Source organism: Panthera uncia (genome assembly GCF_023721935.1).
Source record: "Panthera uncia isolate 11264 chromosome B3 unlocalized genomic scaffold, Puncia_PCG_1.0 HiC_scaffold_1, whole genome shotgun sequence".
Classification (NCBI taxonomy): Eukaryota; Metazoa; Chordata; class Mammalia; order Carnivora; family Felidae; genus Panthera; species Panthera uncia.
In genome coordinates, this window is record NW_026057582.1 from 60,988,710 (window position 1) to 61,002,536 (window position 13,827).

A 13,827-nucleotide genomic window follows, 5' to 3' on the forward strand; every position below is an offset into this window, starting at 1 on the left:
AAAAGGGCATTTTTTAAAAATGTTTATTTATTTTGAGAGCAATCGAGAACACTAGTGGGGAGGGGCAGAGAGAGGAAATCCCAAGCAAGCTCGTGGCTGTCAGTCGGAGCCCGACATGAGGCTCAAACTCACAAACCATGAGATCATGACCTGAGCCAAATTCAAGACTCAAGACCCTTAACTGACTCAGGCGCCCCGAAAAGGGCATTTTAACAAAAGATAAAAATACGGAAATTAGAGTTGTGGTAAAGATGGAACTAACACTGAACTGGGAAGCAAAAGACCAGCTCTGTTCTTTGGTAGACCAATCTCTTAGCTCTTGTGTACCCACTTGTCCTCACATTCAAAATGATGAGTACTGGCTAAATTGTCTGTAAGGTCCCCAACAGCATGAACTTTCATTACATTCTAAGTTTTAATGAGGGGAAGGGAAAGCACACACTCCATTCAAGCCACTTCTCTGTTTTTTCATCCAATGACATATCTTTTTACTTGACCTGCATATGGTCTTGAAAAAATGTAGGATTGAATTAAGGTTAATCATTTAGTGTTATCTAGTGTTGAATAGCTGATTTTCAGAACTAGGCGTATTTATAATTGAAGAACAACTCAATATAATTGGAACTTTTTAAGTAAACTGAAAAATATTCATATATATACATGTATGTGGTCATAAAACATGATTGATAATGGAAGAAGATTAAAATTTTGATACTCCAACATTTCAAAGTCAACCAAAGTTCTCTTTTAGAGTTGGAATAATGGAAAAAGATGTTTTTGCTATTAATGGCATAGCAGCTGGTTTCTTGCTGATCTCTGCTTGTAGTCAGTGAGGGCTATGGCCTTGAAAATATAACACTGTTCTTTTCTCTTGCTTCTTTTTAAGCATCACATGAGCAGTGCACAAGCTAATGTCCTTACAAACTTTTTTTTAATATGAAATTTATTGTCAGATTGGTTTCCATACAACACCCAGTGCTCCTCCCAACAGGTGCCCTCCTCAATACCCATCACCCACCCTCCTCTCCCTCCCACTCCCCATCAACCCTCAGTTTATTCTCAGTTTTTAAGAGTCTCTTATGGGTTGGCTCTCTCCCTCTCTAACTTTTTTTTTTTCCTTCCCTTCCCCCATGGTCTTCTGTTAAGTTTCTCAGGATCCACATAAGAGTGAAACATATGGTATCTGTCTTTCTCTGTATGACTTATTTCACTTAGCATAACACTTCAGTTCCATCCACATTGCTACAAAAGGCCATATTTCATTCTTTCTCATTGCCAAGTAGTATTCCATTGTGTATATAAACCACAATTTCTTTATCTATTCATCAGTTGATGGACATTTAGGCCAAGGGATACAGGAGTGCTGATGCATAGGGGCACTTGTACCCAATGTTTATAGCAGCACTTTCAACAATAAACTTTTTTTTAAAGTGGAGTTTATTGAGATATAATTTACATAAAATATAATTTATTTTTTTATGTCGGAATTTTGCTACATATTATGTTGGTGGTTACACAACTCTGTACAGTTGCCAAAATGCATCACAAAGTACACTTAAAACTAAAGAATTTATGTAGATAATACTTTGATCATCAGGACATTCTCAAATCTAGATTTATTCTGGCAGATAGGCCATAGTGTTTCCAAATGATTAACTTTCAGAATATAAACAGTGTTCAGACAAGATCACTCTATGACTATGGTAGAACAATATAGAGACACAATCATTCTGTAATCACGTCTATAACTAAGACAACACTGTATGTACACACACATACAAACACACAACTAAACATCCTCTTCTAACATAAATGATGAGTGCTTCCTTACCAATGACAACTCTTCCCCTGCCTCGTAGATGAAAAGTATCAAGACTGTCCCCAACTTCCCGACACCACTCATTTTAGAATTGGCTTCCACATCAACCTGCTTGCAGTCACACCGGCAGTGTTTGGCTAGTGGGCTTTGCCAAGTTATTGTCTCTCTCCACTTATTCCTTCCTCCCTTTATTCTGTTTTCTGTCTTCCTTCTCCCCCCACTCTTCCTCCTCCTTCAGGTCCTGCCATTTCATGCCCTTGAGTGCTGTATTCTTTGTTTTCTTTTTTTACTCCTTGCTATGGATATGCTCCTTATCTATTTGCTTTCCCTAATGTGCGTAAGGAAGGGGAAAAAATGCTTCTGACATCCAACTAACTGGGACCACAATGACCCAAAAGAATATCTTACAAAAATACAATACATAAGCAGGCCCATAAAATATGATTTCCCTGAAAGTTTTCATGGTATATACTGGTTACGTTGATTCACTGTTTAAATTGATCCTGACTCCTAAAGTTTAGTAAAAGATTATTTTCTCTGAAACTTTTACATCATTGATAAAAACCATAATTAAATGCCATGTTAAGTCATGTAGTTTCCCTGAATCTACTCATGAGATAAAAAATTTATCAGTTGGATTTCATTGGCTTTCTAATCTGTGGACTGAGTGATTTTAAGTGATTTATAAGACTTGTGATCCTTCTTTGCAAGTATGATTTACAGGGGTGCCTGGATGGCTCAGTAGGTTAACCGTCCAGTTCTTGATTTCGGCTCAGGTCATGATCTCACAGTTCGTGAGTTTGAGCCTGGCATTGGGCTTTGCACTGATAGCACGGAGCTTGCTTGGGATTCTTCTTGCCCTCTCTCTGCCCCTCGTCTGCTCACGCGCTCTCTCTCTAAATAAATAAATAAAGCTTTAAAAAAAAGAAAGTGTGATTTCTTTATAAAGCCTTAAGTTTAAATTGTGAATCCATAAGCAAAACTTTGAAAAGGGCTTTTTAAAAAAATTAACAAAACTTCATCAAGAGTTTTCTTCTTTGCCATCATTCTTATAAAACAGAATCTAAATTGAAAATATTTACTCTAATATTTGAATATGATTTTGATAATGTGATGAAATCTCCATTTGTTTTCTAAAAATTTCATTGTTACATGACTTCCTACCTAGGAAGCAGCAGTATCCCCACTCACTTATATTTCTTATTTCTAGTGAAAACTCAGATGCAACAAGGATTAATCTCTATAGCCGCCCGCACTGTTATTACACATCTGGTAAATCACTTGGGCCATTATCCAATGAGTGGTGGTCCTGCTATGTTAACAAGTCAGGTGTGTGAAAATCATGACAATCATTACAGTGAAAGTACTGAACTTTCTCCTGAACTCTTTGAGAGTCCAAATATCCAGTTCTTTGTGTTGAACAATACAACCTTAGTGTCCTGTATCCAGATCAGATCAGAAGAGAGTGTACCTGGAGGAGGTTTATCAGCTGGCCTTGCATCAGCCAATTCAAATGTCAGAATCATAGTACGTGATCTCTCCGGAAAATATTCCTGGGATTCTGCCATCCTGTATGGACCACCTCCTGTGAGTGGCTTGTCAGAACCTACATCTCTCATACTTTCATCATCTCGTCAAGAGAAGGTCGAAGAGCCTCCTACATCTAATGAATGCTTAGAAGATATAACAGTAAATGATGGGGTTTCCCTCCAGTTTAAAAGAGGATTTAGAGAAACTGTACCAACTTGGGATACCATAAGAGATGAAGAAGATGTTCTTGATGAGCTTTTGCAATATTTAGGTATAACTAGTCCTGAATGCTTACAGAGAACTGGAATTTCACTTAATATTCCTGCTCCACAACCTGTGTGCATTTCTGAAAAACAGGAAAATGATGTTATTAATGCTATCCTTAAGCAGCATACAGAGGAAAAAGAATTTGTTGAGAAACACTTTAATGACTTAAACATGAAAGCTGTGGAGCAAGATGAACCAACACCTCAAAAGCCTCAGTCAGCATTTTATTATTGCAGATTGCTTCTTAGCATATTGGGAATGAACTCCTGGGACAAAAGGTAAGAATAAAAGAATTTTTTTAACATTAATCTTACTCATCTTTTGATCAAACATTTTAGTCTCTGTTCTTTTCCTCACTAAATTTTATCTGCCAATTAGTTGTTTGGCCACTGGACAGATTTCAGATCAGGACTCAAGGGAATAAAAATAAAACTCAATAAATTAACTATTAACATTTTCATAATGAGTAGTAAAACTATGACTTAGAAATCATAAAAAAAATTAAAATTTAAAAAAAAAGAAATTATAGTTCATATAATTGAAAGAAATCTTATTTTTCCAACCTTCTTGTAAACTGATAGTAAAAACTATTTTTTCTTACAATGCTTCTGACACCAAACGTGGGTTTTTCACACTAGGCAGTTCCAGCACTAACTGGAGTCAGCATAAACAGATTAAGGGCTCAGACCCACAAGTTCTGCCTCCCACTTCAGACAAAAGTTGCAAGTCCATACTTAAGACCAACTAGCTACAAATCAGATAACCACCTATAATGATAATTCACTATAATGACTCATTAAACATTTACTTCTATTTAGCGGTTTATTATAAAGGTTAGTTAAAGGTACAGATGAACATAGAGATAAAGAGGCATGTAGGGTGAAGTCTGAAAGGATCCCAAGTTGCAGGAGCTTCTGTTCCTGTGGAGTTGGGGTCTGCCACCCTTCCAGCACATTGAATTGAGTTGACTAACTGGGAAGCTCTTTGAACCTCATAGTGTAGGGATTGTTATGGAGACCTCTTCATATAGGTATGATTAATTATTACCATTCTCCCTTCCCCATAGGGAGGCTGAAAGTTCCAAGCTTCTTTTTATTTTTATTTTTTTAAGCTTATTTATTTATTTTGAGAGAGACAGAGTGCTAGCAGGGGAAGGGCAGAGAGAGGGAGAGAGAGAATCCCAAGCAGGCTTTGTACCAGCAGCACAGAGCCCGATGCGGGGCTCAAACTCACAAATCGTGAGATACGACCTGAGCCGAAACCAGGAGTCGGATGCTTAACCGACTGAGCCGCCTCTGAAGTTCCAAGCTCCTAATCATGGTTTGTGCTTTCTGATGTCCAAGCCTTATCCTGAAGTTTTCTAGGAGCCCACCAAGCATCACCTCATCAGAACAAAGATGTTTCTGTTACCAAGGAATTGCAAGGGATTTAGGCGCTCTATGTAAGATGTTCCTGTCACCTTTGTCACTCAGGAAATTACGAGAGTTTTAGGAGCTCTGTGTCAGGAACTGGGAGCGGAGCCGAAATACATATTTCTTTTTATGTCACATCAGCCTAACAGGTTTTTTAGAGTGACAGCAGTATGATCTTTTCTTGTTTGTATCAGAGAAATTAACTCAAGATTTAGCATCAAATCAAGAAAAGAATCTTTATTTCATTTTTTAAAATTTTGTTTTCTTACATATATTGTAAAAAACCATGTTAAAAACTTGGAATAAACACAAAGTATTCATGTAAGAGTTAAATGAAAAGGCATTAGATTTAAATCAGAAGAACCAGATTAGGTCATTTAATCTTTAAGCTTCAGACTATAAGTTGAGGAAATAACTCTCATCTCACATAAATATGAGAATTAAATTAGATAATGTACATAAAATGCCAAAATTGTACACTAGTGTAAAGCATTACTGTACATTTGATTTTTAAAATTTCTGATACTAAAAGCTGTAGGGAAGTGGAAGAAGCAGCATTGTTTAATGTATTGTTTTTGTTCAATTTGCAGTAAGAGGGGAGCTCAAGTATCACTGGATGAATAAATCTTAAGAGTAATTTAAATGCAGGGGAAGCACTGAAATGGAGTTCTACTTGATTGACCAGTGTTTATAATCTTACTTAATTTAAATCCTTCCGTTTGTTAGAAGGGAGTATCCTCTACCTTATGGGAAAGGCATTTTGTCAGGAACACAATTTGTCTGATGGTATGTCCAAACGTAGGTAATTGCCACTCACAGGAGTGCACTCTATTCTCTTTTACTATAGGATGGTCCATATTCTGTCTCTTAAAAAAAATAAAGGTGGGAAGCTATATTTTGCCACAGCAAACATTGATTTGATGTATATAATTTGTACATATTTAGCACCTATAGAACCTATTTGGTGAAATTTCTACATTGCTTCATAGTGTAAAAAATACCCATAAGGTAAAACAAGAAAGCAAAGCAAATTCCATCTGGATTACTTGGTAATCTATATGCTTACTTGGTAATGATTTAGATTTTGTGAGTATTTTATTTCTCATTAGGAACAGCTTTCTTACATATTTTTAGGGAACTCTTAAGGAACCTACAAATATTTTTGTCCATTTTTCTGGATATGAGCTTTATAAGCTTCTGCAAGGAAAAATTGAAGTGACCAATAGATAATGATCCACTAACAGAAATCTGTGAAGGCCTAAGTAGAAATAATGACCTATATTCTTTACATTTCTTTTAGGGTCTGTTCTCCTTTGGGTTAGAAGTATGAAAAGGCAAGAAAAGTGTTTAAGAGTTGCATGAGTAGAGTGGAAAGTATTTCCGGGACTGTCATGTTGTTCACTGCAAAGGTGATGAAAATGTTTATAAATCTCTCTGTTTAGGAGGAGCTTTCATCTCCTGAAGAAAAATGAGAAACTACTGAGAGAACTTAGGAACTTGGATTCCAGACAGTGGTAAGTTGTTGGAGAACCTTCAAATTTATAACTAGCAACTGTCAGCTATTTCTCTTTATGTGTGAATAATACTGTATTGTTGATTTCTAACTTTCTGAGAAGAACTACATTTCATTTATTTATACCTTTCAGTAATAAGCTTTTTGAAGAAAGTTCAGGGCTATGTTAAAGTATTTGGTATCTCGGAATTGTTTACCCTTTTTTATGCATTTCAGAATTCTTTTGATTGCAGAAATCTAATTGAAGCTATAAAATGTCCTTTGGTTTTCCTGTATGTAGATATTCCAAGCATACCCTTTTTGATTAGTCTCAGAGGTCTCAAGTGAAATGACTGGTGAATACAAGCTAGTACATACTAAACATATTAATGGAACAAAGATGGATGTAGGTTATTGCTATAAATCTGATTTCTGATTAAGCTCTTGGATTATGTACCCATTTACATGTAGGTTTTGATATGTAAAACTCATATCATTATTTTAATGGTATCTAGGTTCTTGATGCATATGGGATGTACATGGACAAGATTTCTGGGAAACCAGTGCTAGAAATTGCAGAATATCACTTAACTGGAATTCCTATAAGGTTGACATGTATATGTGCTACTTTCTTTTCTAGACTCAAAAAATAAAATTTATGGGTAAGTGCTTTGGGGCAGTATAACTAGAAACACATTAATAAAGCGATGCTTTGAATGTTACCATTACTCAGAATGCCTGTATTTCTGAGATCTCCAATCCACAACCTACTTAACATCCATTTCTCACTCTCTCACATCTTTGTCAGCTGCTGTTTTGTACTTTCATGTTTCCAGTTTTTTGCTTTTTCTGTTTCCACGGTCAGTCTGCCACCAACCTCTGATTTCACTTGCCCTGTCCAGCTAATTCGCACATTGTCAACTATAAAAATACCATTTCTGGCATTTTCAAAACTACTCTTCCATTTAAGTTTATATATTTAGGTATGTAGATAATCAATATATATATTAATTCCAATCAGTTCTCCAATTGGAATCATTCTTAACATCTACTTTCTCTACTCCTAGGCAGAGGTATATTACTAGAGAAAATGATCAAACCATTGTGATATAGGAGTTAGTGTAGATTCATGCTCCTTAACTTTATCAATACCTTCTCTCCTGTTCAGCAAATTTCTTATCCCTTGTTTACTTCTTACCTTGTTTCTCAGAGTAATTATTATAAACCGCTTCTTTGTTTTTTAAGCCCTTCTTTATAGTCAAATGATCATCTCTATTCTAACCTCATTAAGGATTCAATTTAAATGTTTGACCTCTTATATAAAAGTCTGGTAGAACAATAGTTCCTAACCTTTCTTCTTCCTCCACACATTCACATTTTAACACACATTAGTCACATCTCATAAATTAAATTCAGTGATTCTGACGATTGAGGAACTAATTTGAATCAAGCCAACCGCATGCCATCATTATTCTATAGGAATGCATAGTAAAGATAATTCATTCCTTTCCCATATCAAACAACTCTGACTTACAACTTCCTCTCTTTAAAATTCCTTTTTTTAAAAAATGTGTTTATTTTTGACAGAGAGACAGAATCTGAAGCAGGCTCCAGGCTCTTGAGTTGTCAGTAGAGTCTGAGGCGGGGCTCCAACCCGCCAACCCTGAGATCATGACCTGAGCAAAAATCGGACACTTAACTGACTGAGCCACCCAGGCGCCCCTCGCTTTAAAATTTCTGTATTGAGCCATCTTTTCTTGCTCACCTTCAGTTTCAGAAAAGCCTTTTTTCCCCCATCTGTACTTCTACTTACTACCTTCTCTGACTGCTCTAGGATCTTCAAAAAGTTATCCCATCTTTATCTTGTATTTCTACTTACCCTTTACCATCAACACACCTGTTACCTTCCTTTAAACAAAACTTCTCAGTTACCATCCTTTGAAGCTACAGTCTATCTTTTTTATGCCTTTTACTACCAAATTTTATGAGAAAATAGAATCTTTACTCAGTTCTTTGGTTTTTGTTGTTCTTAGCTTTTCTTAGAATAATCTTTTAAAAATAATGTTTCATTTCTCTGGTTATTATAGAAAATATACAATAGAAAAATAAACAATCTACCAGTAAAGCCTTGGATTGCAAGTAACTTGTTCTTTGAGTGTTCCACAAGATGAGCAAACATTTCTAATAAATTTTAACTTGATAAATGAGCCAGTGGTTTTTGAAATTGGCTTTAATATATGAGTGCTTTGGATTGCAAGCATGTTTCCGGAACAAATTATCACAAACCAAGGTTTTACTGTATTTATAACACTATTCTTAACACTTGTTTATGTAATTTTTCTCTTTTTTGATAGACATACCTTTGATTTGTTTGTTTTAAAAAACTGGAATTACAGTAATATATATGTACCTAGTAAGTTATCTTTTAAAAAGGACTTTATCATTGGGGTGCCTGTGTGGCTCAGTCCATTAAGTATCCAATTCTTGATTTCGGTGCAGGTCATGATCTCACAGTCATGAGATCAAGCCCTGCGTCAGGCTCCTTGCTGAGCATGGAGCCTGCTTGGGATTCTTGCCCTCTGCCCCTACCCCCAGCCTCTCAAAATAAATAAATAAACATTTTTTAAAAGGAACTTTATCATATTGTGAGCATTTTCCTCAGCCATTTTGATATTTTTCAAAAATAATTTTTTATGGTGCCAAGTTCTGTGATTATTGGACATTTAAGTTGTTTTTAGTATCATGCCCTAGGATAGATTTCTAGAAATAGAATTATTACATCAAAGCATAAGAACTTACTTCAGGTCATATATATTGCAAAACCACCTTTCACTAAGTACTAATTTCTACTCCTACCAACACTGTATAAGAATACTTATAGAAATTCTACTTGGCCAACACAAGGTGTTAATCACATTTCTAAATCTTTCCTAGCTTGAGAGGCAGGTCATGGTATCTCTTTAATTTATAGTTCTTTATTAGTAACAAAGTTAATATTTTTCATGTATTTGTAACAAATTTTACTCTTTTCCAATTCCCTCTTAGTGTCCTTTTTCTATTTAAAGTGGAATTTTTCTGACCTGTAAGAGCTCTCTTACATATATGGTTATATAAGGATTAACTTTTGTACTTATTGTGGGAGTTTTCCCAATTAGTTGTTTGGCTATCAGTTTTCAACAATTTCACATTGTTTATTTAACATACAGGTTTTTCATTTGTATGTAATTATGTCTCTCAGTCTTTTTTCTTTGGATTTTTTTCAATTGTTTAATCATACTTCAAGAATTAATTCTGTCTTGAAATCAATTAAACATTCTATTATATTTCCTTCTAGATCCGTAGTTGTTGAAGTGGTAATTATTTTACATTTAATTCTTTATTTCTTCTGGAATACGTTTTAGTTTATGCAGTAAGAAATGAATATTGGAGAATAGTCTTTCTTTGTAATTTGTTGGTAATGTATACCTTTCCTGTTGATTTAATGTTTCCTTTATCAAATAATAAGCTGTGTATTTCAAAACTATCTGTTCATTTCTTTTGATTTTTCTATGAATTTTGTGCAGATGCTAGTGTTTCACTTATTGTAGCTTTATATTTTAATATCTGATAGGCCCAGTCTTCTTCCTCACCCTCCTCATACATAGTCTTCTTTTCTTAGATATTTTCACCTGTTTATTTTTCTAGATACATGTTAGAATTAGGCTGTTGTTTTCCAGAAAAAAATCCCATTGATAGTTTGCTTTGATATGCAATAAAACTTTCATATAGAAAGAATAAGCACATTTGTTATCATTCTTCCCATTAGTAATCATGGCATGTTTTTCATTTATTCTGGGGCCCAGACGTTACTTTTAGGGTTATTTTATTGCTGTGATGCTATTCTAAAATTTTTTTTAACATTTGTTTATTTTTGAGAGACAGAGAGAGATAGAGCACAAGCAGGCAGGAGCAGAGAGAGAGGGAGACACAGAATCCGACGCAGGCTCCAGGCTCTGAGCTGTCAGCACAGAACCCAATGCAGGGCTCCAACTCACAGACCGCGAGATCATGACCTGAGCTGAAGTCAGCCACTTAACCAACTGAGCCACCCAGGCGCCCCTGCTGTGATACTATTCTAAATAGAATTTATTTCCCATTATATTTTGCTATCCAGATACTTTAGTGAATTCTTTTATTTATTTTAAACATTTTATAGTTATCTCAGTCTTAGGATCTGTCTTGGTATATAATTATCTACAAATAATCTCTTTTCTAAGAGTTATGCCTGTTTTTGTTTATATCATGTTTTATTGCATTGACTAGAACTTGCACTACAGTGTTCAGTAGTTATTGTAAGAGAGAGTGGACATCCTGTTAAAGGAATCTTTTTCAGCATCTATTCAAATTTTCATATAGTTTTGCTTTCTTAACTAATTGATGTACTTTAAAACCACTGCATTGATAATACTAAGTAATTCTTGCATTCTTGGGATAAACCCTACTGGATCATTTGACTTCCTGCTGTGTTAAATATACTAGATTTTCATTTTGAATTAGTGTATAGTCCATTTCTAAGCATATTCTATATTTAAATTTTTATCTGTTCTTATTATGTTTTTAGAATTAAGGCTATAGCCAGGTTCATGAAATGAATATTATCTGTTGTTTGAAAATTTAGAACAATTAGTAAAATTTCTAATTCTTCCCATTTGTCTCGTTATTAGTCTCTGGGTTTTCTTTTAGCTCTTGGGTCATTTTCAATTTATTTTATCTTTTTGGTTTTTTACAAAACTCTTTTTCATTGAGACTTTCAAAACGCATACTAGCAGGTAATAGTATAATAATTCTGTCCTATTCCTTTTCTCCTTTTATTTTTGTTGGACTTTTTTTTTCTCTTTTTAAAAAATTAATTAAATTATGTATTCCCATATTATCCCTTCAGAGTTTTTTCAACCTGGCTTTATTGAGATAGAATTGACATACAACATTTTGGTAGTTTATGGTTTAAACATAATGATTTATAAATATACATATTGCAAAACGATTACCACAATAAGGTTAGTTAACACATCTATTTTAGTTACATGTTACAATTATTTTTTGTAATGAAAACTTTAAAAAACCCTCTCTCTTAGCAACCTTTAAATATATAGTACAGTACTGTTAACTATAGTTAGCATGCTGTACATTACTTCCCCCGAATTCATCTTACAACTGGAAGTTTATGCCCTTTGACCACCTTCACCAATTTTGCCCCTTACCCCATCCCCACCCCTGGAACCAATCTGTTCTCTGTTTCTATGAGTTCAGTATTTCAGATTCCACATATAAGAGAGAACATACAATATTTGTCTTTCTTTGACTTATTTCACTTAGCATAATGCCCTCAAGGTTCATCTAAATTGTCACAAATGGCAGGCTTTCTTTCCATTATTTAGGTGGCTCTTGAACAACACAGGGGTCAGGAGCACCAACTCTCCCCACTCCTGTCCCCGTGCAGTTGAATGTCTGTATACAGCTTTGACTCCCCCAAAACTTAACTACTAATAGCCTGCTGTTGACCAGAAGCTTTACTGATAGCATAAACAGTCAACTGACATATGTGTTATATGTTGTATGTGTTATATATTGTACTCTTTAAGCTATAGGAAAAATGTTAACTGAGAAAATCATAAGGAAGAGAAAATATATCTATAGCACTGCACTGTATTTATTGAAAAATTTTTGTTTATAAGTGGACCCACACAGTTCAAACCCCTGTTGTTCATGGGTCAACTGTACATGTATACCACATTTTCTTAATCCATTCATCTGTTGATGGACAGGTGGTTTTTCACACATTGGCTATTATAAATAATGCTGCAGTGAACATGGGGATGCAGATTTCTCTTCAAGAGAGTAATTTTGTTTCCTTTGGATATATACCCAGAAGTGGGATTGCTGGATTATGGAGTAGTTCTGTTTTTAATTTTTTGAAGAACCTCCATACTGTTTTCCATAATGGCTGCATCAATTTACATTCCCACCAACAGTGTACAAAGGGTTGTCTCTTTTGTACATCTTTGCCAGTACTTGTTATCTCTTGTCTTTTTGATGATAGCTATTCTAACAGTTGTGAGGCGGTATCTCCCTGTGGTTTTGATTTGCAGTTCCCCAATAATTAGTGATGCTGGACACCTTTTCATGTACCTGTTGGCTATTTGAATATCCCCTTTGAAAAATATCTCTTTGAGTCCTTGGCCATTTTTCTTAGGTCCTCTTTTCTTTTTTTGCCCACTTTAATTGCATTACTTGTTTTATTACTGTTGAATTGTATGAGTTACTAATATTTTGAATACTAACCCATTATCAGATACATATATATAATTCGCAGATATTTTCTTCCATTTCATAGGTTCCCTTTCCATTTTGTTTATCATCTGTTCTGCTATGCAGAGGCTGTTTAGTTTGACATAGTCCCACTTGTTTGTGTTGGTTTTGGTTTGGAGTTTTGGTTTTGTTGCTTGTGCTTTCATATCTAAAAAAAATCACTGCCAAGACCAATGTCAAAGAGCTTACCTTCTATTTTTCTTCTAGGAGTTTTATGTTAAGTCTTTGATCCATTTCATGTTAGTTTTTGTGAGTGGTATAAGGTAGGAGTCCAGTTTCATTCTTTTGCATGTGAATATCTGTTTTTCTCCATACCATTTATTGAAGAGACTATCTTTTCTCCATTGAGTATTCTTGGATCCCTTGTCAAATATTAGTTGACTATTTATGCATCGGTTTATCTCTGGGTTGTCAGTTCTGTTCCATTGATCTTTGTTTTTATTACAGTACAATTTGATGACTATAGTGTTGTAATACAATTTGTAATCAGTAAGTGTGATGCCTCTAGCTTTGTTATTCTTTCTCAGAATTGCTTTGACTCTCTTGGGTCTTCTGTGATTCCATATGAATTTTAGTATAGTTTTTCTGTTTCTGTGAAAAATGCCATTGGGTTGATAAAGATTACAGTGAATCAGTAGATTACTTTGGAACAAATGAACATTTTAATACTAATCCATGAACCACAGGTTATCTTTCTCTTTATTTGTTTCTTCAGTATCTTTCATCAATGTCTTAAAGTTTACATTATGAAAATCTTTTATCTTGGTTAAATTTTTTCCTAAGTAAATTTTTTGGATGCTATTATAAATGAGATTTTCTTTATTTCTTTGGCAGATAATTCAATGTTAGTATATAGAAAAATGACTGACTTTTGTGTCCTACATTTTTATTGAATTTGTTTACTAGTTCTAACAGTTTTTTTATGGAGTCTTCTGGATTTTCTTATAAGGTCATGTCAT

General features: G+C 34.6%; 1 protein-coding gene across 3 annotated transcripts in view; it reads left to right on the top strand.

The window, feature by feature from the left end:
• Positions 1 to 13,827, top strand: part of RALGAPA1 (Ral GTPase activating protein catalytic subunit alpha 1) — a 270,966-nt gene that overhangs the window by 176,346 nt on the left and 80,793 nt on the right. For all 3 annotated transcript variants that reach the window (XM_049612882.1, XM_049612883.1, XM_049612884.1), the window contains 2 exons: positions 3,030 to 3,894; positions 6,471 to 6,542. In XM_049612882.1, coding sequence (XP_049468839.1) covers positions 3,030 to 3,894; positions 6,471 to 6,542 — 937 coding nt within the window. The remainder of the gene's footprint in view (positions 1 to 3,029; positions 3,895 to 6,470; positions 6,543 to 13,827) is intronic.